This window comes from Microtus oregoni, unplaced genomic scaffold, assembly GCF_018167655.1.
Source record: "Microtus oregoni isolate MIOR12 unplaced genomic scaffold, Mior012 000001F_ref0000356, whole genome shotgun sequence".
Lineage (NCBI taxonomy): Eukaryota > Metazoa > Chordata > Mammalia > Rodentia > Cricetidae > Microtus > Microtus oregoni.
In genome coordinates this window covers 7,329,616-7,356,304 of record NW_024543060.1, presented here as the reverse complement: position 1 = coordinate 7,356,304, position 26,689 = coordinate 7,329,616, and the positions used below count along the sequence as shown (strand labels likewise).

General features: G+C 43.7%; 3 protein-coding genes across 4 annotated transcripts in view; 1 reads left to right on the top strand and 2 right to left on the bottom strand.

Annotated features, from left to right (window-relative positions):
• Positions 1-4,881, top strand: part of Dock5 (dedicator of cytokinesis 5) — a 174,844-nt gene extending 169,963 nt beyond the window's left edge. Inside the window, exon 52 of the mRNA XM_041663816.1 lies at positions 406-4,881. Coding sequence (XP_041519750.1) covers positions 406-510 — 105 coding nt within the window. The 3' untranslated portion in view covers positions 511-4,881. The remainder of the gene's footprint in view (positions 1-405) is intronic.
• A 3,043-nt stretch (positions 4,882-7,924) lies between these two features.
• Gnrh1 (gonadotropin releasing hormone 1) lies at positions 7,925-11,902 on the bottom strand. Its single transcript, XM_041676761.1, has 3 exons — positions 11,496-11,902; positions 9,456-9,551; positions 7,925-8,068 (listed from the first exon to the last, which is right to left on the bottom strand). Exons 1-3 carry the CDS (start codon positions 11,823-11,825, stop codon positions 8,027-8,029), a joined length of 468 nt encoding a protein of 155 aa, XP_041532695.1. The 5' UTR covers positions 11,826-11,902; the 3' UTR covers positions 7,925-8,026.
• A 3,334-nt stretch (positions 11,903-15,236) lies between these two features.
• The window catches only part of Kctd9 (potassium channel tetramerization domain containing 9), a 31,469-nt gene continuing 20,016 nt past the window's right edge, over positions 15,237-26,689 (bottom strand). For both annotated transcript variants that reach the window (XM_041674259.1, XM_041674268.1), the window contains exons 7-12: positions 22,639-22,706; positions 22,444-22,539; positions 21,612-21,761; positions 19,768-19,873; positions 19,009-19,142; positions 15,237-17,243 (exon numbers count right to left, since the gene is read on the bottom strand). In XM_041674259.1, the coding sequence (XP_041530193.1) occupies positions 17,127-17,243; positions 19,009-19,142; positions 19,768-19,873; positions 21,612-21,761; positions 22,444-22,539; positions 22,639-22,706 (671 nt within the window). In that variant the 3' untranslated portion in view covers positions 15,237-17,126. The remainder of the gene's footprint in view (positions 17,244-19,008; positions 19,143-19,767; positions 19,874-21,611; positions 21,762-22,443; positions 22,540-22,638; positions 22,707-26,689) is intronic.

Here is a 26,689-nt window from a genome sequence, read left to right as displayed (position 1 = left end):
AAGGAGGCATGTTCTCTGCTTTGCACACGGGTGGTGAGATGAGTGAGTTCAAGTTCACACCAAAGTGTCACTTCTGAATGACAGGTGTTTGTTCTGTAGTAGCCTCAGACGGGCTTCATTCCTTCTTCTCGTAACTATCTACTGAGTGCACCTTAAGTAGATGCCAGTACCTGAGTGTTGGTGATGCAGCTCTGTGTGTGTGTGTGTGTGTGTGTGTGTGTGTGTGTGTGTGTGTGTGTGTTCAGCTCGAGAGAACAGGGACCAATGAGTGTCATTCCCTTTCTGTCTTGTATAGACAGTGTAAATGCTCATCGGCTTGACCATAAATTGAGCTTATGGAATGGGAGCAGGATAGGTTAGAAATACTTAAAGGACTGTTTGTAATCCCACGTGTCTTCTCCCCAGATTGCACCTCCCCTGCCTGTCCGCAGAGATGCCAAAGCCCCACCCCCACCGCCTCCAAAGGCTCGAAAGTCAAGCATCCTCTCCTCTGAGCCAGGCCCTCAGTGAAGATGTTACTCAGGCTGGCTCCGCACCTCTGAGTGCCTTGGACCAATGTAGCCCGAGAATGGCACCCAGAAAGGGTGAGCTATCATGCAGGGCTCCCTGCCAGCACTGCTGTCTGCAATGAGAGGATTCTCCAGGCCAGAACTGTTTTGTCCATCTGCAGGCCATGTCACACCTCTCCTTTAGCCCATGGAACTTCTAGAAATGGCCATCTGTATGCAAGACGCTCGAGCAAGTGCTCTCCTTTTTCCACGATGGCATGTTGGCCTCAAACACTGACTTGCTGGGTCTGCGGATACCTCCGCCAGCTATCCTGTCATGACACAGCAATGGTAGAGAGGAGAACAGCCCCAGCAACTGACTCCTGGGTGGATTTCTCAGTTTGCTTCTGAACTGCTGTGTTTAAGACTTCCTTCCTTCCTTCCTTCTCTCCTGTCTGCATCCCTAACCTCCTGAAAGAGCCAGATACCAAGAACACTCTGGGAGCCGCCATGGTTCTCTTTCCCTAATGTCTACTGTCTCCTTTGAAGGAAAGAGCACCTGTGTGTAGCGGAGGTGGGGCCTCTGTCAGGTGAGGAGGGCTTCTCTGAGGTACAGTGGACTCACATCCTGGCACTCTCCTGACGAAAGGCCGCCCCCCCCCCCACCAGGCAGCAATCACGTGGTGCCTTGGGTTCCTTTGAAAGTCTTTTGCAGGCTCTCATCCTCCTCTTTTCTCTAAGCTCAAACACTGGGCTCTGAGGGACCTAGGAGCCATGGTCCTGCCAGCTACATTTCCAGACCCTATTGGCCTGATGAGGTGGTCCCTGCCTGCTACTTGATTTTACCATGGAGAACACAGTGCAATAGTCCCTTTGATTATTTATTCCTCTTGATCATAGAATTAATCTGATTGCTTACTAATGGTACTAAAGTCCATATTCCTTTCAGAAGGAAAAATTAGGGTGACTTGGATGCCCAAGTATTATGTCTATATAAATGACCACAAGGTGTACGATGTTTTGAGTTAGATGGGTTTTAAAATTCACACACACACACACACACACACACACACACACACACTCACCTCATTTTGTAGGTAAAAAACTTGGAGCTACACATAGAAAGTAGACTACAGGCTTTTCTAACAGCCCAGCTTGCTCACATAGGATGTACCCAAGATAACACATAGAATGGTTTCTGAGAAATTCCAGATAGTTCTATCAGACATAGGTGTTGATGGCAAAACTAAAATCTCCTGTGTGGCTTGGGTCTACCCTGGGCATTCTAGAATCAGTCGGTGGCCTTGTCCTGAGTCTGTTCTTCCAGGTTCAAGGGCACAGAGGGATTTCAGCTGGGAGACTCTGCCCCTGCCCGCCTGCTGCTCTCTTTGCAGAGCTCCTTTCAACACCGCCTTCCTTAAGAGAGATGCACCTGGTTCCTCACCGGGAACCAAGGAAGCAAAAGCCAGGGACATGCCTGGCACAGTACTAGAGAAGCTAGTGTGCCTGCCCTAGAAATGCCATGCGGACAAATTGCTATTCTTACTTCCGTCAAGGAGCACCCACGTGCAATCGTGGAAAACACACAGGCTCTGACATTTTAAACTTCTTCAATCAGAAATGCAAAGGTGTCGCCATTAACGTCACATTTGAAATCCTCTGGGCGTTCGCCTTCTCGTTTTCCAAAGTGGAGACATTACCTCCATATGGGCGCTTATGGGGAATCATTAATGTGGAACGGGTCGTGCAGTCAGTGACTCTCTTTCCTCTCCTGGACCTGGGGAAGATTTGATTTTTCTTCAAGGTCTTTGAGCATGAATTCAGGTGTGTATCTCCTCCTTGAAAGGTGGTGGCCTTGGGCTCTATTTGCATGGAAGGGCTCATAAGAGTTGAAGATCATTTGAAGGGAAAAGATCCAGAGAAGCAGGAAGGTCCCAGAAAGATGATAGATGCAGGAAGGACCCATGGAGCTTGGGGCATCTGAGAAGAGCCCTAGCAGACTAACTAGGAAGGATTTGAAGATGTCACTGTGCTTTGCAGGCTGCTGTGGAAACACAGAAGCTGGGTAGGAAAAGAAGAGCAAATGCCCGGCCTGTTCTTGAAGATTAGTAGAAGTGAGTCTTGAGTTTGGTCTCTGAGCAGAGTTGGACCTGTCAATGCCCAGAGGTGCACCCTCCCTTCTCCCCTACCTTTTTTTTAGTAAGGCATTTTTCCTATGATTCCCTGTGCACATTAATGAAAACAATAGCTTTCTGCTGCCTTGACACACAGGATTCTGGGTGATGTTGTAGGTACCGATTTACAGGGCACTGGGAGATTCACTTCTTTGGGAAGCTGTCTTAGGGTTTCCATTGCTATGATTAGCTTGTATCAAGTTGACATAAAACTAGCCAGCGCAGAAGCCGGACTTATATTTGATTAAAAGAAAAATCTTTATCTGTCCTAAAGTTGAAGACTGCATTGGTATTAAATATAGAAGGGACAGGAAGCAGAGGGCAGGAAAAACCAGTTCTTACTGCCCTTGCTAACCTTTCTGGAGTGTTCAAAGGCCCTGAAATCAGCCCTGAGATTGTCACAGTCTTTATGAATGAATGCTGATTGGTGGCTTGTGAGTTCGTGGTATTGTTATATCACTTTTTGTTTTCTTTCCCTCTCTTCCATGGTAACTGCCTTGCTTTGAGACTGTTTTTGTTTTTTTAAAGAAAGATTTCATTCAATACGCAGTTGCTGAAGGCCAGACACAGACACAGTACTTGCCCCTGGGCGCACTCGGTATAAACAACCTGCTATGCAGTTCACTCTGGTATGCTATTGAATCTGAAAGTCAGCGCTAGATGAAGAGGAAAGCCCTAAATAAGGCTGCTTGGCAATGAGTGGCCTCCTCCCTCCATCTCCACCCCTTGCTTGACTCCAGCCAGGGATGCCCATTATACCCTTAGCCACACTGCAGATCCCTTGGATCAAACAAGGCGTCTTCCAAGAGCTCAGATGGAGTGTTAACCACCCTTGTCACTGATTCCCAAGCTGACTCTTTCCCTTCCAGTTGCCCCCAGATTAAGGGGCACGTTTTCTTCTTGCAATTCAAATGCAGCTTATATACAGTGAGCACACAAGTCACAGGAGTGCAGACAGACATCCTTAGATAGCTAGACACGCATGTGACCTTTTCCCAGACAGACATGGCGTCCCTATCCCAGAAGGGGCTGAGTGTCAGTGGCACGAGTCTGTGAAGTGTAGTTGGGAGGTCCTTCCCAGTTTGTGCCTTCACCCTTACCCTTCTCAGGTAATAATGGGAAGGGGATAAGACCCACCCCATCAACACAAGATGGCAGATATAATGTACCACATCACAAGTCCATTTCCTTGTCTCTTACATATTTGATACTGTGTGGACTTGGCCAGGTTCTTTCTGTCATGGCCTTCATGACAGAGTCTAAGGGAACAAATGAAGCGAGACTTCTGCCCACAGGTTTTTGCTGTCTGAACTGGAATCCACATTTTTCATCCTCCACTGGTGCTTAGAGCCTCCCAGGCCTGACTATTATGGGCAGAAGATTTTTGTGAATATTAATGAGTCTACCATCTATTTTAGGTATTGGTACAAACTGTCCTGATCCTCTGCAGCCGCGGATGGATCATAGTCTTCAGGGTCACCAACCTGGCCTGCTGTGCCTAGACCTCCAGTCCCCTGTTAAGGATCACACTTCCTTGGTGTGCACTTTGGAAAGCTGGCGCCTACTGCTTTCCTGGACATTTTCATTTCTCTCTACGTATGTTACTTAGAATTTAATTGGAAGTGCTGCAGATGTAGCTTGCTGGCTTAGCTCATGCAAGGTCCTGGGTTCTAGTCTTGGCACAGCAGAAGAAGCAAAAAATGGAAAAAGTGCAGCTTCTCTTTGGTTGGGTTCAGAGTCCAACCGTTAGTTGTTAACTGCGAGAGGAATCGTTTTCCTTCTGGGATATTAACTTCTAGTTGACTCTTCAGACCCAGCCGCTGTTGGTCTCCCACGTACATGCCCAAGCTCATCTCTTAGCCGCCTCTTATGGGTTGGTCACCCAGAGTCCTGTCAAAATTCCTCACCACGATTTTATAAATAATTGAATTTCATACACGGACAGTTAAGGAGATCTGTGTTGAAGACTTTTGTTCATATTTGCTGTTATTTATTTTGTAAATTAAAAATGGAAATGTATTTTAAAGTTTACTATGTGTTTAGCTTGTTCTTGGTTTTAGATGATTAAAATAAGATCATGGACTTAATGGTTCTTCCCTGTTGACAGCTTCTTCAAGACACTTCACCCTCAGGGCCCCCTCTGGCTTATCTCACGACAGAGCCTGTTGGAATGCATACTGTGGGATCCCGGTGTCCGTCTTTCACAGAACTAATAAAATCTGCAAGCTTTTCATTTCTTTTTGCCCCGCCCACCCATGCATTTTGTTGTCTGAGCTGAGTTTTCTGAAGAGAATGTCTTTCATGTGTACAGGTTTTATGTGTGTTCTTCATGGATAAATAGGCACGGGGAAGTGGGGAAAGAAAGTAAGAGTAGCTAAGCTGGCCCAATTGATCTTACTTTTAACAACTAATAATGCCCTATTATCTGAGTGTCAGAGGATCTTACCCTATGTGCTTATGAAAAATATAGGTGGCTTTCATCCCGAGGCATGAGTGAATGTTAGGCTTGGTGCATTCAGATTAAGAAATTCTACTTTTGTCTGCTGTCAGAATCTTTTGAGTGTTATTACACTTGTATAATTAATATACAATTAATATACATATATTTTGAGGTACACTGAGGTGTAAAGTCTTCAGAGGGAACAATCTGATATTTAGTAAGGGTAATGATTTTACTCTTCTCTACTCCACTTGATCTTTGGGGCCATCCGTGGATTAAGTGGACCCAATAGACTTGCAAACTGCCATGTGCCATCCCAAGTCTATACCAGCAACAGCAGCTGAATGATCACATTTTTATCCCATGCAGAGAATTCGTTGCCTGCTCAAAAAAAAAAGTTCCCTAGAGATGGTGTTTGACAGCAGAAACTCAATGCTCCAAACACATGTATAAATTAAGAACGTCTGTTGCTTTTTAAAAAAGATATGTTTGTTAATAGCAAGTTTGAGGCCAGTTTGAGCAACATGAGACTGTCTCAAACAAACTTAAACATTCATGAAGGATGGTAGACTTTCACTTGCCAATCACGGTATTTTTTAAATATAATCGAGTTCACAATATTCCATGGGCATTTGCTGAAATTTGAGTTTTTCCATTGTTTCCATAGCTACCTGGAAGTTTGTGAGACTCGTGTTCACATCATGAAGTTGCCACAGTAGAACCAAGTTGATGATGAGCCCCAGTTTTCTGTTTCCGTTCCAACAGCCAAACTCTCCCATAGCTCAGCTTCGTTGGATGTTCTTTCCTCTGCAGTTTAGGGAGTGGTGAGCGCAGATCCATCAGAACTGAGTGGGTCTCCTAAACCCTGAGCCTCAGCTTCATCACCTTAAATTGAGGACAGTCATGGTTTCCCAGCTTGCTTGAAGATAATCGTGCATGTACATCTAGCATAAAGCCTGACTTTGTCCTTGTGGGGGCCGAAAGGTGGTCCAGGAAACAAGGGGACACCAGGTTCTGTCTCCAGCGGACTATGCACACTTCTGTTTCTTAAGTTAAATTCAAAAGTTCTCAGGAAGGAAAGCTGTGTAGGCCATGGTCCCTGCTACGGTTAGCATGCAGCGTGTCCTAAAGAGTCACATTCTGGAAGCCTGTTCCCAAAGCTGTCACACCTTAAGAGGTGGGTCTTAGGGTCATGGTGAGAGCACCCTCAAAATGAACTAATGGCTGTCTCATGAAAGTGGGTCAGGTCCTGGGAGATTAAATCAATTACCGTAAGAAGAGGCAGTTATAAAGTGAGACCACTCAGTGTTTGGCATTCTCTGTGAACATCCCATTCCACCATGATGTGTGATTCCATGGCATGATACTGTCTGCCAGTTTATGATACAACGTAATGAACATGGCCTCCCAAGTTTGGACAACTTGCCTCCAAAACTATGAGCCAAAAGAAACTACCTTTCTTTATCAAGAACTTAGCCTCGGGGATTTTGTTATAACAATTGAAAACTGAAATAGTTTTGAACCCCATACCACCTGGCAAGACAATATGGAGCCAGAAGGAGCACTGGACTGGGAGCCCAAAAGGCTCGCTCCTCTCCTTTAATGGGATTCTACCTGACTTCAAGAGGTAAAGGGAAGCAGTTCTTCCCAGCAGCGGGAAGCCATGGCCGTAGGGGCATCTGACTTTTAGAGAAGGTCAAAGATGTAGTTATAATCCTATAGAAACCATGGGAACTAGCTAGCCTCAACCATCGATGACCACTCTCTTCCCTTTGTGAATGCAGGGTGGATGTGAGCCATGGATTATGTCTCTTGGTCAACAGGACACTTTATGTCATTGTGGCTTCTCTCCTATCTACCGCATGTCCTCACCTAAAGACCTTTACCCACCCCATCACTGCCCCTGCCACCTGTGGTGGGCGGGGAGCTGGGAGCTGAAGACCCCTTACCAGCTGTAGCACTCAGGCAAGTGGGCCCTGCATCTCTCCTGGGCAGCACTGGAGAGCTGACCCCATTGGCAGGAGCAGGTGAGCTGCCCCTGAGAACATGAGCATGGGAGAGCTGGCCCTGAGGTCATCAGAGCTGGAGAGATGTCCCGACCCCACCCTTCCTCCAGCTGCAGAACTCGGGATAGTGGCCACTGCCCCTTGCCTGGGTAACACAGCAGAGCTGGCGTTGATGGTGCGGCTGTGGGAGAACTGAGAGCATGAAAGCAGAACGGGTCCCGCCCCTTGTTCATCTGGCAAAGGGTGAACTAGGCAGGACAGGGCTGGAGAGTTCACCCTGGTGGTGGAGGGAGCCGGCCAGAGAACCAGCCCTTTAACTACCCAGTCCCAGAACCAGGGTTATGAGTTGGCCCCAATATCCATCCCATCTGTGATTTGCAGGAGTATGTAAAGCTGCGGGATCTCCAACCCAGGCAACAACAGGATATCCAAGAAGCCTCCCAGTGAGGGCCCAGCATCGATAGGGTGACGGAAACCAGAGTCTCGAAACAGACAATGACTCTTTGCAATGAATAATTTGCAATAAAGATGCATGGACAAAGGGGTTTACTGCGTGACTCACTATGTCACACTAGCATCCATGATGAGATTTTTTTTTCCTTTTTTCTCTTAAATTTTGTTTTATTGGGAGGGGGGAAGGGTAGAGGGCAGATATGGAAGGAACAGGAAATGAATGGGATGGAAATGCATGATGTGAAAGACACAAAAGAATAAAAAAAATTTTAAAGTTGCATTCTGAGCTTGGAGTCAAAGGCATGTCACTTTACAGTACTTGATCCACAACACATTGCTTTATTATGAAATCCATGCCGCTGGGCATAGAAATGCTGAAACACACAAGTACAGATCTATAACAGGTCACATTTTAAAATGTCCACGTCATACTTGGGTGTTGCGGATCCTTCGGGGCCAGTGCACTTACATCTTCTTCTGCCTGTTTTCCTCTTCGATCAGACTTTCCTGGAAAATACATAACATAGGCTTCAACATTGCATTGACTAGCTAGCTGAACGTCTTTTCTAACATTTATACATAACATGGTCACCAATGTCGGATTGGCTAGATAAATTTCATTGTTTCCTACATTTATTTTCTAAAACTCAGATCTAAGAACAGGTGCATTTGTTAGTCACTCAAAAGAACTAGAAACATGGCAGAGTCTTGTGGAGCTGATGCCACCCCAAAATCGGCATTAACCGCTAAAAGCCTGGCACGGTGAGACATTCTAAAATCCGCATTAACAGCTGAAGGATGTCACTGTGAGGAAGGATTTGGATCAGATCGGCCTTTCCTTGGAGTCCTTCATGATGTCACACCAGGGAATCTCAATTTGTTTTCATTGGGCTACAGGCAAGATTAGAACACGAAAGGAAATAGAGATACCTGCCTACCTTCATCTTTGTCCCCTGGGTATGGAATCTGAAGCCAATGGAGACAATTTTTTAAACTCAACCTGATCTTCAGGTGTGATTCACTGAGGCTCTCCGTGCTCCTCTGAGGAACTGGCAGTTGGCCGCATGCTTTCCGAGGACCGCTAATGAGCAGGAAAGCAGCTCAGGGAACACTGACACTCACTTCCAGGTTACTTCCCCATTCGGTCTCCTTCATACTTCTATTCTCACGATCAAGCAATCTTACAGCCTGAGTGATAACACACCCCTGTAATTGTAGCTTCTTTGGAGGCTGAAAAGAACCTCAAATTCAAGTCCAACTTCAAGTTTGAAGTCAGCCTGAGAAAGTTAGTGAGATTCTGTCTCACACAAAGAGATGTGTTTTTAAGTAGGAGGACGACTAAGGATATAACCCAGTGGTACAGTGCTTGCCAGCGTATGATCTTACCTGGGATGGGTACCCAGTACCGAGAGAGAGGAGAGAATGAGAACGGTGGGCATTTAGGCCTAACAAAACTGCAAGTCAGATCTGTGGCTCTGAGTTATAAATTTTGTAAGTTTTGAATATTGTAATCCCAAGTGGCGGAGTAACGGAGAGCCTTGTTCTTGGTTTCTACAGTTCCCGGGGTCCTGCAAGCAATGGCTGCATCAAGTGGAGGGTAGGAGTCTGCTCGGGAATGAGGAGCTGGGAGGTGGAATATTCTTTGGAAACTGGAGGATTACAGTGGAAAGAAACTTGCTGGCCATTCCAAAGGCTGAATCTGGGATTATTATATAAGGGGTATATAGACACGTTTAAATCAACTAAGAGCAAAGCAGTTTACAAACATGAGTGCTATCTGCACAGAGGGGGACACGCTGTAAGATACGGAGGGCCCTGCCGCAGGAGTGACTTGGGTGGCTCTGAAGTGTTGGCTTCCTGACTCTAGCTCTGTGCGGTGACCACGGTGACTCACCAGAGCTCCTCTCAGGTCCCTGAGGGGCGAGCGGGGCCAGTGGACAGTGCATTCGAAGTGCTGGGGTTCTGCCGGTTGATCCACCTCTTTGCCCATCTGCAGACAAAGAGTGAGATTCATAAAGATGAAGATACAGAAACAAAGCAGAGTTTTCCATTTCCACCAAGAGTGAGCACTGGGGGTCCTGAGGCTGAGCGGGAGGCCTGGGGAATTGTGGGTCTGGGGAGTTTAAGGATGCACTTTTAAAGAATGAGCTGGAGTTCAGGAGGTGATGGGGACAGTAAGAAAAGATCGTGCTCTCTCAGACGAGAGTGAAGTGTTCTGAGTCTCACAGACAGGATACAAAAGCTGCACAAGCTTTATAGTCCTGACTGGGCTGGGTTTCTGTTGTTTTTGTTGCTGCTCTCCTTTCATTTTATCTCAAACAGATTGCTCTGAGACTCAGTGTATCCTGGTCTAGCCTTGAACTGGTGGTGTGCTTGCGTATCGAATGACAAGAAGCGGGAAGATGAAGCCCACTGTGGGCAGCACCATTCCCTGGGTTTGGGGCCTGGGAAGGAAGCTGAGTACTAGGCCTGCATAGATTTACTGTCTCTGTTCTTGACTACCGGCATAACTAGCTGTTTTGAGTTCCTGCCCTCACCTCCCCACAGTGATGGACTCTCTGGAACTGTAAGTCACATAAACCATTTTTCCCTAAATGACGTTTGGTCAGCATGTTTTATTACAACAAAAATAAAACTGGGACAGAACTCTTCCTTTTTAGCCTCCAAAGGACAGTGATTATGGTGAGAGTATCATACCAGGGAGGACGGTGACTACGGTGTGAGCATCACAGCCAGGGAGGGTGGTGACTACCATGTGAGCCCCACACCCGGGGAGGACGGTGACTATGGTGTGAGCACCACACCCGGGGACGACGGTGACTACGGTGTGAGCCCCACACCTAGGGAGGATGGTGACTATGGTGTGAGCACCACACCCGGGGACGACGGTGACTACGGTGTGAGCCCCACACCTAGGGAGGATGGTGACTATGGTGTGAGCACCACACCCGGGGACGACGGTGACTACGGTGTGAGCCCCACACCTAGGGAGGATGGTGACTACAGTGTGAACACCACACCCGGGGAGGACAGTGACTACGGTGTGAGCACCACACCCGGGGAGGACGGTGACTACGGTGTGAGCCCCACACCCGGGGAGGACGGTGACTACGGTGTGAGCCCCACACCCGGGGAGGACGGTGACTACGGTGTGAGCCCCACACCCGGGGAGGACGGTGACTACGGTGTGAGCACCACACCCGGGGAGGACGGTGACTACGGTGTGAGCACCACACCCGGGGAGGACGGTGACTACGGTGTGAGCCCCACAGCCAGCAAGGCTGATTTTCAGTTTGCACCACATCCTAGTTCTGTGACATCTGCTTCACAAGTAACCTAGAGAGCGGAGGCTTCAGATTCTGGGGTTTCATTTTATCTTCAAAACTTGGTTTTAAGTTTCTCAGCTATGTTTCTTCTTTGGATAACCAGCTAATGAAATGGCTTCTCTCATGTAATTCCCCTATCCTTAAGTGAAGTTTTAAGATAAATGAAGCGTCCTACATTAATGCTGGTGCTAGCGCTGCAACCTAACCTAGAGGAAATTAAATCTAGTACATTTTTCACCTCACAGCCTTAAATTTGATAATTCATGGAGTTAAACATTCTCCAGGTTCTTTACTTAAATATCTCCTTCAATAACAAGAAATAATAGCACTTATGCCCTTGATACGGATACTGATACAAGAGAATTGATTTAATATCATGGACATTTGAGAACACGGTGCCTTGTCATGAACTTGGTGTTCTACTGTCTTCACATCTGTCCTGCCGTTTGTTTTTTTTAGTCTCTATCAAAAGTGCAAGGAAGAATCTGGCTTACACTCCAGGAAGTCTTGTCTCATTGGAGTCAGTATCCAGGGTAAGCTCAAAGTAGTGCCACGGGGGCTGGCAGTGCACAGCTCACACAGTTAGGAGCCAGTGCGGACCAACTTACCTCTTGGAAAGAATCGACCAAGTGTTCCGCGCTTCTCTTTCCTCCAGGGCGCAACCCATAGGACCAGTGCTGGCTGGAACAGCCTTCCAAACCCAGACTCAGCAGAACAACAGCAGCTATAAGTTTGGGGGTCATCTCCACTCTAAGGCATATCAAGACACAATCATGACAGCCCCAGCTGAAGTCAGTGAAAACAGAGTGCTTAGCAGAGAGACCAGCATCTGGCCCACTGACCCTACAGAAGCTGCAGGGGGAGTTGTGCGGCTGACATGTATTCCATGCAGGCAGTGAAACACAGGGGCATATGCCTCTCCTGAGCTTCTTAGACATTGGGGACAAACACCTGTACTTCTTCTGGCATCTTCTGCTTTTTTTGTGGCAACGTAGCTCGTTTTTATTTTTGTTTGGCTACCTGGAACCCATAATTCATCCCTTACCAAATTCACTTTGCCTGTACCCTCATTACAAAGCAGTTCTCAACTTTGTCATCCAGGTTAGAACTGGGCCGTCTGCTCTGAAACAGGAGTTCCTCCTCGATGTCTCTGGGAAATAAAAGGTTGCTGGACTTTAAGTGGCTGCCCTGTGGCATTGCTGACGTGTTTCTGACTGTCATCTAATCTCTAAGGCATTACAGCTGGCTGGACCAGCTTCAAGACCAAGAGAGAACTCGATACTGATCTAGATGGAGACACCTAGCTCAGATGCCCCTCTTGCCAACTAAGCCTAGGTTTGGTTGATAAATGTGCCTTAAAATTAAATTCATCAGATGGGGATAACACTAGAAGCAATGTCCAACACTGGGCCACTAGCTGATGGGGTCCTCCAAGGTTGGGTCTCCCCCAAGGCTGGTGGTTGATAAGGTCAATCAGTGAAGGGCAAGGCTTCCTTGGATACTATCACATCTAGACTTTGATCTTTGATCGTCGAGTGCAAAAGACCCTTTAGACATAAACAACAAGCAACATTAAAAATAGTGCTAGGAATACAAAGAATGTTTACCTGTTGGGAAGTGAAAGCCAAAGAGATGCCAAGCTTCCTTTGGTTGGGTTGAATGCTGCGATGTTCCTGTTCTCCTGGCTTCCTTTTTATATGAACTTTTTCTGGGACACTGAAATCTTCCCCCCAGCTGGTGAATGACAAGATGGAGCGCCGCACAGACGATGGCTTTAATAATAACGTTTAAAATCCTCACAAAAAGCCTTTTAATGGCGAATGTAATTGGGACACCTGCTGGTCTATCTGTTACATTTACTTAAACCTGGTCATTAAAATCTTAGCTAAACTTTGACAGCTGCGGTTGCCATTCTACAGGATTAGAATCCAGCTACTTTGTGTGCCCCTGAGGAAACTGGCAGCCCTATGGAGAACTCAAGGAAAATCAATGTCTTGGGTAAGGTGAAGTTAAGCGCGCGCACACACACAAACACATACACGCGCGCGCACACACACACAAACACATACACGCGCGCGCGCAAAAGGGGAAGTTAAGCAATAAATACAGAAAGTTGAGACAGAGTGCCTGGGAGCTAGTCTTGGCATTTGAGTCTCTGTAAAGGGAAAAATTTAAATCAGATAATCATAGTGTTGTTCCCAAGCTAAAAAAAAATAATAAAAATAAAAATCTAATTTTCGACCAGTGAGATGGCTCAGTGGGTAGAGGTTGCTGTCAATCTGATGAAGTGAGTTCAACCCCAGGGTCCCACGGGTGGATGGAATAAGAAAACTGATTCTCTCAAGTGGTCCTCTAACCCCGTGCACATGTGGTGTGGCACATTCATACACACATACAAACACACGACTATAATAAGTTTTCCTGTCTTTACCCTGACTATAGTCGTGGAGCTCAGTTCTCTTGCTTCCTGCCTGTTAATAACTCTGCATCTGAGCAGCATTCACCACATACAGGTTTCGCTGAAGTCACTGAATGAAGAAAGCGCCTTATAACAGGTTTGGCAGACCAGCCTCGGTTTCAGCTTCCACGATATTTTATCTGATATAGGATGAAACCTCTATGTGCAATACATTGTAAAATCTGTTGTGCTACCCAAGCCAAAAAATGCTTTGAAAAAAAAAAAAAACACAGTATTTGATTTTTATACAGCTAAGATTGTCAACATTGCTAGTAGGATGCTAATCCCATCACTCACTGCCCAGTGTTTTCTGAAATCATTTCATTTGCAAGGCTTTCTAGTAGTGAGTATTGGGCCCAAATAAGAACCAGTGGCTTCCCTGGTGATGTCTGCCCTATCCTTATGGCAGGGCAGGGAAGGGGGACTTCAGTGACTATCCTTTCATTTAGACACCTTCACTAACATGCTTCTTTGACACCATGAGGGGGACCTCATCTCATTAAGATATGTAAGTGAGGCGATTTTCCAATAAGAATTTCTGAAGTTTAAACAACTTTGCTTCAAACTGTCCACTGTGTTGTTTGGTTTTTTTTTTTTTTTTGTTAGAGATGTGCTTCTCACTGTCACCCAAGAAAAACAAGAACAGAACTATGTCATTTAGCTAGAATTAGCAGAATGAAACAGACGTGGGAGGCCTGTGGTCAGTGAACCTCGATGTTTCTATATTGATTTTTAAAAATGTAAAACATTTCAAACTGTTTCTGACCATGGCAACACAGACTGAATATATTAGATAAGCCTTGGCCTAAGTACGCTTAGTCTTGTCTCAGGTCACACAGAGCCCAAGGACAGAAACCAAATCTGTCCTACTTTCTACAGCATCAAATAAGCTAGTAGGCCATTATGCAATCAGGGAGATTTTGAGGCTTAGAGACAGACTTTTAGATCTCTCATGATTGCCTGCTTAAGTCAATTTACCAAAGATCTGAAATTGATCAACTGAATTTAAATAATTGGACTTCATAATTGCCACAATTTTCTTTTCTAAACTCAAAAGGACATTTTTTATAGGGGAAAACTACTTCATTTTGAGCATTAAAATAGCTCAAAAATAATCACAACGATTTTTTACCTTCCTAAATGACAGATGAACGACCTCTTTCTTGCCCTAATGTAAAATCTCAGCAGGAAGACTGTGGGGCTAACGAGCTCACACCACTAGGCCAGGCAGTAAAAGGTCTGTGAGTGAAGCCTTGGGGAACATACTTCATCCTGAAATAATATAACCACTTTTCTTTGTACTTTAACACTTTTCATTTTAAAGATACTACTCTCTTGGGGAATTTAATATAATTCTAGAATTTTCATGTATAAAAGATGATGTAAAGTTGATTTGGGGCAGACTTTACGACATAATAACATTCATAAAATGAACTGGAGAAAATAAGTCTTGATTAATAAAGAAAGCCATCATGATAATGACTTTACAACATTTCTTAAGCAAAATCCCTTCAGATGGTTGCTGAGGAACTTGATCATATCAGAGTCTGACACATATTGCCTTAAATAGAGAACTGAATTTTATCAACGGAAATCATTTAACCGATGTAGGCCGAGACCTTTCTGCAGGCCTCCCACAAGGGTCTATTTTAACTTATATAGACACTTGATCATTGCTAGGAATAACACAAGTTTTACTATTTGGAACTCTTCCCTTTCTTAGAAATCTCTCTCCTAGACATCAGGCAGAACCATATTTCTTGCTCAATACAGCAAATGAACAGTGATATTCATCAGCTATAGAGTAATACAAATCACCGGATGTCTTCCTTAGTGTAAAACCAAAGTACTACAGCATGGTAGTCTCTGGAAAGAGGATCGTGAGGCCAAATCCAAGAAGTGAATTTGCTTTAATGGCTTTTCCAACAAAACGCACATCCATTAAGAGCACTATGCAGTTGGCTCCTGCATGGCACCATCACGAATAACCATGGAAATGCAGAAAGCGTTGACTTTCCAAAGCAAGAGTAGACACAGCCTGCCAGCGTTCCACACCGTTTATTAACGCGGTTTACATATGATCTGAACCCTGCAGTTCCCAAGCACACTGTGTTTACATCTTTTTGGCTCCTTCTGCAGTCTCAGGTCTGTCTGCAGAGGACCATTCAGTGAGTGAACACAGTCCATAATTACCGAAAATAGAGTGCAGTGAAATGAGTTAAATATAATTTAGGCACATATTGATTATGAAAATAGGTATCTCTCAATACAATACTTCTCTGTCTTGGTAAAAATAATAACGCAAAGAAAATAATTCATTTTCAAAGTTGCTTTCCTTTCCCTGTAAAGGAGCACTCCCTCCCGCTGTGCATGTGAGCTCTTTACTGGAAGGAAAGCATTGCATATGTAGATAGAAGAATAAGCTACAGAATAATGAAGACATGCCACTCTCCTGGAGGAGACAAGGTCACCTGTGACGATTCACTTGCTCAAGCTGACCAGTCTGGAGGATCTCGAACCCATTTGGACACAGCTTCTATCCCTGCTCTTAGAAAACACATAAGGACACTGGGACACCCACTAAGAAGGCCCTACTGCTGCTGTTGCACAGATAATGACTCAAGAAAACGGGACTAAAATTTCATTTAAAAACAAGACAACAGAAAGTATTTTTTAAAAGGGCCACAGTTACTGACTAATAATGCAGCTTATACCAGCCAAATGTTTAATTTTTATTCATCAATTTTTTGGTGGCTATAATCAAATTATCAGTTTAGAATTTCTTAGCTGCTACTGAAGGGTTTTAGCTGTAATTATATGATGTTGCATTCTCATAGGCAACTCTGCAGAATTTATTCAGACTTTATAGCTCCAACTGCATGGAGTTTAGATTGGATATCTGTTTTAAGCCGGACCTGTATAAACTACTTGGCATTACATGACCTGTGCTGAGGATGCAGCTTGGTGTTTTGGCTCTGAAATATCTTCCTCTGCTTGTGATAACTGAGCACGAGAACTGGAACTAGTGAATGGACAGAGCAGCCTAACGTGGTACAGCATGGGACTTGCCCGTAATGAAGCTGAGGCATGCTCACTGGACAGCTGCAGCAACTGGTGGATCCTTCACTCTGCTCTAGAATGATACACAAGGTCTTTCCTTCCGTCCTGTCTCAAAGTGTGAGAACAGAGTACGGCTCACATTTAGCTCTGGCTTCCTCTTACACAGTAAACATTCTAGAAATGAATCTGAAGAGAGCCATAGGGAGTCTCGCCCTCACCACACGCGCACGATGAGCAGCGTCTCAAGAGGGAGGGCACACTAAAGCTATTTATAAACCTGAAGAACTCTTCAGTTTCCAAGACGTTTAACAATTTAAACACCCTTACTGCATCTAGGTGTTCAATAAATATATTTGCATATATTGTGCTTTTCATAAATTAAAATTCTCAAATGCATCTTAAACCAAGATGGTACTTCCACACAATGCCTATATAAAAGCAAATATAATAGATACTACTCCTGGTCAGACACCAGATAAATGCCCCAGCTCCACTCAAAATGCTGCAGCATGGTCTACTTTCCCTATTTCTAGAAACAGAATGTTCTTCTATTATAGTCACAATGTGGGGAAATTCAACTGTTTCCCCTTATGCACCTCTGGGAACAAGCATTTGCCTCAATTCCCTTACAATGTTATCTCCTCTAGACAATTCGGTGGATGGAGAAATAAAATAAGGACACATTTCCGTCAGGGACATCTTCCTCCAGCTCTTGTCACTCTCATCTGACACTCTGGGACATATGTAATGGTGTCAGCATCTCTTCAAATATGGCACCCTTCACGTTGGAACCTCTCAGGTTGGCTTCTTGGAGGTCACACCCCGACAAATCACAGTTCTGTAAGACAAAGAAAGACTCATGGAGCTCAAGTGATTTAGGATCAAATTTAGGTCCATATAAAATGATTACAGAGCATGGCAGGATGATATTTCCAAGTGTTCCCATTTTTGAAACACTTCTACTAATGCCCTATGGTGATCCGAGTAAGAACGGCCCCCAAAGACTCATATATTTGAATATTTAGTCAACGGGGAGTAGAGCTATTTGCAAGGATTAGGGGGATTGGGAGGTGTGGCCTTTTTGGAGAAAGTGTGTCACTGGGGGTGGATTTTGAGATTTGAAAAGCCCATGCCAAGTGCATGTTCACTCCCCCTACTCTCTCACCCCTACCCCCTCACCCCTGCTTATGGATCAGGATGTAGCTCCAGGTGACTTCTTCAGCACCATGCCTGCCTGCCACCATGCTCCCTGCCATGATAATGAATTCAGCCTCTCAAAGTTTAGCACACCCTGGTTCAATGCTTTTCCCAGTATTCATGGCAGCTCACAATGACCTCTAACTCAAGTTCTAAGGGATCCACTGAATGCCCTCTTCTGACCTCTATGGGCAACAGGCATGCATATGGCATATGTAGCAGGCAAAATACTCATAAACATAAATAGAAAGAATGGAAAGGACTATACTAATAGTGCAAAGTCAGTTCCTTTTGCCTTTAAAGAAATTTGTTGCTGTGATCCTAAGAACTATCAAGAGATCAAGGCTGGAAAAAAAAAAAACAAAAACAAAAAAAAAAAACGAAAAGTCCACAGTAATCTAAATTTTCATATACAATTCTATCTGTCATGTGTTCAATATAACACAGCTACCAGATACATGTAGCTATTTAAATTTAAATGAATTAAAAAGAAGTAATTTTCTTTATAGTGTCTCGGTTGCACCAAGTAAAACGTCCAACAACGAAGTGGTTAGTTAGCCCCTGGACTTAACAACACAGATACATATACCCCTTCAGTGCGGGAAGTAGCATTTGGCAGCACTATGTAGACAACAGCCACTGAGCCAGGTATGGTGACACACCCCTATGACTCCAGCACTTGTGGGGGCTGAGCAAAGAAAATCAAATAGAGACCAAGCTATATGATGAGTGATAACAAACAAATATGCAAACAAGCAAGCTATCTAAATCTACAAATCAAGAAGACACATGGAATACAGGTCTTATGAAAAAGAACAGGCAAAATTAAAAATCTCAAACTGAGATCCAACTGAACATGATGCTAAATTAAAATGGGCTTTTCCTGAACCTAATCTTAAACCCAGAAATGATTTACATTTCTTAAGTAGCTCAAGAAAATCCATTAAATTCTGTTTGACATTAAATTTATGAAAAACTTAGTATAGGCTTGAGCAAGATCCAAGAAAAGAGGTAAATGAAATCAAGGCTGACAGCACCGCATCAGCTCCTTCCGCACCTGGAACTGGCACCTGCCACTTAGGTAACAGGTCAGACCTAACACCAGAACTCAAAATCATTCAACAAGCAAATGGCTCCCATTGCTCCATTTCTTGGAGGGGAGAAGTGTGGGGTTTTACTGTTTATTCCAGTCTAGGTTTACAATCCCAGTCCTCCCATTCAGCTAGGATTACAGGCATGAGTCTCTATGCCCACCTTCATAAAAAACAATCAAAAGAGCAATAGCTTCCTCCCGCCACCCTGTACACTAAGTGGAGCTTCACAGCCAAGTATTGTGCTTACAGTAAGCTGGCATGATCCCACTAGTAATGCTCATCATTAAAACTCCCCAGAGACCGGAGCCTCACCTCCAAGTCGGTTCCTGCCAAAGTTGCCCCTCTGAGATTACAGTTCTTCAGTTTTGCATTTTTTAAGGTGGCAACTCGCAGGTTAATTCCTGTCATCTGACTTCCTTCCATATCCACGCCTTTCAGATTAGCACCTGCAAGAAGCAAGTTTTTGGAGGAATTTAACCTACAAATATGTTAACCACTGAAAGCAAAAGTACAGGATTATTTAAGGGAGGGGAATGAGACAAGACCCCACAACTTTTGGAAATAAACTTGAAATCTGTCTTTTAACCAATCTGCAATATAGATTTCAATGGTGGTGTTTTATTCTCTTATGGCATAAAATAAAGCGTCTGAACAATACTTTTGAGGAGAGAAATCAACCTTGTCTTTTAAGAAATGGCACATTTGTAATATGCCTCTGTGAATTAATGGTCAGGGAGACTACACGCACCTAAATTCAAGTAAATAAAGTGCCCAACTCACAAACAACAAAACACTATTAAAACCTGACACTACACTGCAGGAGAAACTGAAATTCTACATTTTTGTCAACATAAGAATATTTTATTCCCTTCCAAAGCTCAGAGATTGATATTTAACTTTTCAACTAAACATCTGTGGCATTATTTCCTGTGTCCTGGGTGCTGACAGTAAAGTGATTCTCCAGGTCGGCTCTCAGAGGAGGCTCCGCCCACAGCCTTCCTGCTTCACCTTTAAGTACAACTTTTACTTAAGGGCTTCCTTCCAGGCAAGAGTAGGCAGACAGGTCCTTACCCTCTAAATTGGCTTTAAGACCGGAAGGATCCTCAAAATTACAGAGCCTCAGGGATGCGCCTTCCGCGTTTGAGCAAAGCATCTTGACTCCCTGGAGATTTGCACACTGTGAACACAAGAGTCCCGGCTATAAGGGTTAAACTTGATAACATCTGTGCAAGCAATAAGAAAGAAATTAATAGGAAAAGACCCAAGTCAACGCATCTGCAATTAGTTATTCTGTTTTTCCTGAAGACTGCTTTAATGAAACCCAGTAAGAACTGAAAACTTTTCAAAGAATTACAGCAAATGAACAACGGCATGTTCACTGTACACAGAACAGGAGTCCAGAAGAAGCAGCGATGTAATCTGAACTATGACAGCCTGTTTCTGACTTTATAAACAGCCCTGGACATCACAAAATCATGTTCAAAATGTAAGTGAAATGAGGACATAAACTCAGGGGATGGAGTTCTCTTCCTAATCATGAAAGGAATAAAAAATTGAAATTCTTGGTGTCCCACTACTTCAGGAGCAAGGACACTACTGCCACCATTGGCCTCATCATTTATCTATCTATATAACACTAGTCACCTGTTTGTTGAGTTCTTCTGTATCAACCACTACTATATGGCACTGCCAAACCTCAGCACAATGCATAATGAGAGCAGAAAGTTAGAAAAATCATGTGTGAGTTTTAAGTGTTAAGTCATTGCCTTCAAGGCCTGAACTCTATGAGGTATTGATTATAATCTCTGTAAAACTAACATTAATATATTTCTTCACAACTGTGGCGATCAAAACAGATGCTCAGTGTGTTCAAATTTACAGTGTAGGATCTACATGCTAACTATTCTTGTCTAAAGCCCTAAGACTGATGCATGAAGGCACACTCACATGAGTCCTAGTGTATAGAGAACATTATGGCTCACTCACAAGAACACCTTTGTGAAATAGATCTAAAAAACAGTTGTTTTGAAATGATTAACTCTGTCTTTATCTTTTTCTGTCCCTACCCAAACCAAGCAGTCTTCCAACATTTCAATAAATGCTAACTCCTTCAAACTTGTCTTTATGCTATTAGTCTATGCTTTTGACTATTTTGAAGGACCATTCAACCTGAGGTAGAATAGAGAAAGAAGCAGCACCTAAAATGTGTATTTGCTAATTTTTTTTATTAGATTTGATACAGAAATTGTAGTAAACAGGCTGAACTAATGAATAAAATCAAGATTATAATAACTCAAAAAAATGACTATCAAAAACAAAATGCTATACTTGGTTCAATTAATTAATAAACAGACTAGAGTCCTGAGATGAAGAACTTAATTTATTATTGGTTCTGTATGTATTCTCTAATCCCAGCTAACCCAGGTAACTAACTACATACACATATAGACATGCATAAATTATATATATATATATATATATATATATATATATATATAACAAATTCTCACATATGTGTACAGAAAAGAGTACCATCGAGATGCTGACTTCCAGAATGTCCACCACACCCACTTCGGACCCCTCCTCCAGATACTTTTAGTCATTACCTTTCCCATTCACAAATGAGGGTCAATGGATTTCACGTTCTTTCTGGACTTACATATAAGTTGGCAAATAATACAAGTTCTGAAAAATTTAGTAGACAACTTTGGGTTGCTCAGGACCTCATCTCAGGATTTAACCTTTTATTCATATCATAAAGGATATGAATAAAACCAACCCATTCCACTTTTAGACCCTCCAGTTTCAACCACACGGTCAATTACCTGTGTTGAAGTAAACACACAATTTCTGCTTTTGAGAATACTCAACAGCCTAAATTTCAATTTTCCTTATTACTAAAGAAAGATTCTTACGTCGAGCACTGATCCAGATAGATCAGCTCGTTCAAGATTAGCACAGCAGAGATTTGCGTGTGCGAGGTTGCAGCGGCTTAAATTGGCCATTTTGAAGTTAATGTATCGAAGGTCCAAACGGGAAAGATCAGCACCACTGAAGTTTAAGCCCTGGAATTAAAAAGCAGACTGTCATGATGCTGGAATTGTCTGTCTGAGCTGTGTTTAATTAGTGGAACTAAGCACCAAGATTTACAGAAGCCTTTGGCACATGGAGCTTATTATCAGCATAAGCAAATGGAACTGAGACTACATGGCACCCATGGCTTTCATGGGTTCTCACAGAAGAAACTTTATCCCCACATATTAGGATAGAGATAGCTACACTACATTGAAAGGTGAATATCCTAAAGAGGGGCCATAGACTGTCACATACCTGCTGAGAGCGTTACTGCAATAAACTAGATAGCAATCACTTTACTAATTCTAAAATCCAATCCTCTTATTTAAGGGGGGAAAAGATGCATGCTGTGGTGTCTTCAAAATCTGTAATGCTTTAAGACACAAAAGTTTCTGCCACTGACCAGCCACACACATGGTAACTGTGCACATAACTTAAACTGCTGCAATTTCCACCTTACTCAAGGACTCCTACGCAAAGCACAATTAGATAGTAAAAGAGGCTATTCCATCTCCTCTGCACTAGCCACTTCAAAACTAAATCAAAGCCACAGCTCACAATTGAACCGCATCTTGCATTTAAAGGAAAAAAGGACACTCCAAAGGACTGTGGAACAGCTCTTAGATTTGCGAATATGCACAGGCCATGCAGGGAACGGTCTGCGTGAGTTACCTGGCAGCGTAGCTCTGACTTGGTTGGAGTGGCCAGTAGAAACCGAACAAATTCCTTTCGGGATATTGGTGAGTGATCCTCTGGTGGTTGGGAATTCTTGAGAAAGAGATTTAAAAAAAAAAAATCAATGGGGTCTTTGGAGTTATACTTACGATAAGTGTAATACTGATCAAGATTTAAAAAAAAATGTCTCACCTTTATGGCGACTTCTAGGTGTTCAATCAGTGAGTCTATACCAAAAAACCTGGCTTCTTCTAGCACACCTATCAAAATACAAAGTATGTGACTTTCACACAGGACAATTCATTTTGATATTTATATAACATTTTCTGTTAAAATCTCACAATAGTGTTGAGAGTCCACAAGTAGGCCCATTTGCACGCACGCACACACACACACGTGTGTGTGTCTCTGTGTGTGTGTGTGTGTGTGCGCACAGGTGGGTGAAAACCAAAGGACAAGCCCAGTGTCACTCGTCAGGTGCTGATCACCCTTGGTTTGAGAATGACTCTCACTTGCCTGGAACTTCACCCAGCAGGCTGGGACAGCTCTGCAGTGAGCTTCTGAGGACGCCCCTCCTGTCTCAGTTCTTGTGGGATTACAGCTCAGGCTGCCATGCCCAACTTCTTAACACACTCCAGTTAACTGAACTCGAGTCCTGACACGTCCAGGGCAAGCACTTTACTGACTGTCCATCTCCCTAGTTAAAGAAGTAGAAGCTTGGGCAATAGCAACAAGTAATTGTGGTTTAGAATGCTCCCACAGAATGTTGAAAAATACTTTAAAAACAGGTTTTTCTGAGCCAAATTTGGATATAATCTCATTACTGAGGATGGAGAGGTAGGAGGATCCAAGGTCGGGGGTAGTCTAGGACACACAGTCCAGTCTGGGTTACAGAGACTCTGAGGAAATAAATCAACAGGTCTTTCCACAAAAGAGAAATACATTACAACAAAAGCTTGGCATATTTCTAGATTATGTTGGTAGTTAAGTAGGCCACTAGCAAAAAATCTTAACTCTATATACTCCTAAAATAATCAACTGAGTGGTGCTTTTAGTGTGAAATTCAATTAAAAATATTTTATTTGTTTTTGATAATTTATCTATTTTATTAATGGAGTAAATAAACTGGGTTTGTTATAAATATCTTAATGAATCAGAAAATAATACAAACTGTTAGAGTTTAAGTCAAATTCATGAAATAACTCAAAATTGTAACTGACACTAATACTTCTTTATTTCTAATAGTAAAGGGATTTTATGCATCACACACTTTGCTCAGCATGGTTAAATAGACACACATTTCCACTCATTAGAGTACAGGGTAGCTTTATGCTCCAAATGAGGACTGTAACTTGGCTGGCTAAACTCACTCAGGAATTACAAACCAAACAGACATGTCCCCGCCCGCCCTTCAGACTGCAATAAGAAAGGCCAAGCAGCTAGCTGGGAGGAAGAGAATAATCTCTTCTGGGAAAGTCAATCTCCACTTCCAGCCATACAACCGAGGAGCAGAGCTCAGAGTGGCACACACTCACAAGCAACCTGGCTTATGTTCCCTGCCCAGCCTTGGGTGCACACTCACGGGGTCACATGTTCCCTGCCAGTCTTAGGTGCACACTCACGGGGTCACATGTTCCCTGCCCAGCCTTGGGTGCACACTCACGGGGTCATCTGCTTCCTGCCAGTCTCAGGTGCACACTCACGGGGTCACGTGTTTCCTGCCAGTCTTAGGTGCACACTCACGGGGTCACATGTTTCCTGCCAGTCTTAGGTGCACACTCACGGGGTCACATGTTCCCTGCCAGTCTTAAGTGCACACTCACGGGGTCATCTGTTTCCTGCCAGTCTCAAGTGCACACTCACGGGGTCATCTGTTTCCTGCCCAGCCTTAGGTGCACACTCATGGGGTCATCTGTTTCCTGCCAGTCTTAGGACACACTTGCCGAGTCACATGCTCCCTGCCCAGCTTCAGGGATCCTCTGCATCCTATCCCCAAGGGGCAGCGAGGTATCAATCCTTATAAAAACCCTAAATAAAGAGGCTTTCTAGGGCCTCACTCTCAGTTCACCAAGACCTTTTGTGTAAATCAGACCCTCATGGGGAATGTGGTATCGCTTCCTTTCTAATTATAGGTTTAGAATTAAAAGCTTTGTATACACAAAACGCCACATTCAGACAGCTGAAAGAATATCCAGTCTATTTTCCGCTAGCACCAGTAACACCTAGGCTTGAACTCTAGCTCCATCACTCCATTTCAGTCTCAGAAAAATTACTGTGGATTATTTTTTAAAGTATTAGATGACTTGAGGGAACCTGGAAGCAATATAAAACTGTTTGGGTGGGAACTACACGTACTTAAGATGATGTACAGAGGGCTGGAGAGATGGCTCAATGGTTAAGAGCACTGGCTGTTCTTCCAGAGGTCCTGAGTTCAATTCCCAGCAACCATATGGTGGCTCACAACCATCTGTACTGAGATCTGGCGCCCTCCTCTGGCGTGCGGGCATACATGGAGGCAGAATGTTGTATACATAATAAATAAATCTTTTAAAAAAATAAAAAATAAAAAAAAAGATGATGTACAGAATGCACCCAGGAGCGTTCCTCACTCACAGACATTGAGGATGGCTAATACAAAACAGTGTTATCAGAGGAAGTGGTGTGATCGTGTGACAACTACTGACCACGAGGATCTAAGCTTTCAAACTAGCTTGTGGGAAAGCAGGGTATAAAAACGCTAAAACTTCTGTAAGTGGAGTTTAGTAAACAAGACAGCTTGAAGCTCTGAAGACCAGACCAGTAGGAATGTAGATAGTGAAGGCCTGATTCATGAGACTTAGCACTCCACTGGAATTAGAATAAAAGTCACTCATATTATATTCTGGCAAAGAATTTCTATGTTCTATCCATGATCCAAGAATCTGAGTGAGGCTGAGTTTAAAAACAATGAACTGATTGGTCTGGTGGAGAGCATTTCAAGACAGTATAACATCCAGACTGCATCCCAGGCAGCTGGCTACTCAGCCTGGCCTCCACTTGAGAAAGCTGGAAGTACAAAACAGAAAAGGAAGATTTGAAAAACTAGTATATAACTTTGTAGATGAGGAGGGCAGCTTGATAAAGAGATTAGCACCATCTCAAAGAGATCAAGTACTTTGATAGTGGACATCTCAGGAACTGACTCACCCACCACAGATCAAGGATATGAATGTCTGACTTCATGTGAAAAACTTTGCTTTGAGAAGTACAGTTAGCAAAGTGTTTTTTCAGATCCAGCCACACAAGTACTCAGCACCCACTCCATGCCATAGTCTATGGCAGTGTTCTCAACCTTCCTAATGTTGCAATCATTTAATACAGTTCCTCATGTTGTGGTGACTCCCAACCATAAAATTATTTCCGTTGTTACTTCATAACTATAATTTTGCTACTGTATGAATCATAATGTAAATACTTGATATACAGATGGTCCTGGGTAACCCCTGTGAAAGGGTCGCTCGGCCCCTATGGGGTTGAGACCCACAGGTTGAAAAGCACTTGTCTAAGGGGACCCAGCTAACATTTGAACTGGCAGCAGACATCCACATAACACTGTTCTTGTATGAATATAAAGTGCAAGGATTCTAGGGTCAGAGGTTTCTGTCCAGATTCCAAAAGGAGGCAGAGTTAGAGGTACCAGGAACATGGAATTGTCTGGCAAGGAAAGCTACCGGGGTGAGCAAAGTCAGCCCAGGAAGAGAGGCCATGGGCAAAACAAATGGTAAGGTACAGCAGGGAACACTTAAACCTTTGAGAGGTCACATTATATGCCCTAGATGCTGCCAGACATAGAGCTAAAGGATTTAATATCTGCCTTGCTTGGTTTGGTCCCATGTTTGAATGAGAAATGTTTATGAGAAATCTCCTATAGGCTCAAGTACCTGAACACTTGGTCCCCAGCTGGTGGTGTCATTTGGAGAGATTGTGGAGCCTTTAGAAGATGGAGCCTTGCTGAAGGAAGGCTTTGAGAGTTTATAGTTTGGCCCCATTTCCAGTGCATGCTCTGTCATGTTTGTGGTTGAAGATGTGATCTCTCAGCCTCCTGTTCCAGCTGCCTGCTGCCATGCTTTCCTGGCATGAGCCACGATGGATTCTCCCTCTGGAACTCTAAGCCCAAATCAACCTTTTCTCCCTTCTCTAAGCTGCCTCAGTCATTGTCACAGCAACAGAAGAGTCACCAACAGAGCCCCAATCCTCTTTCCAA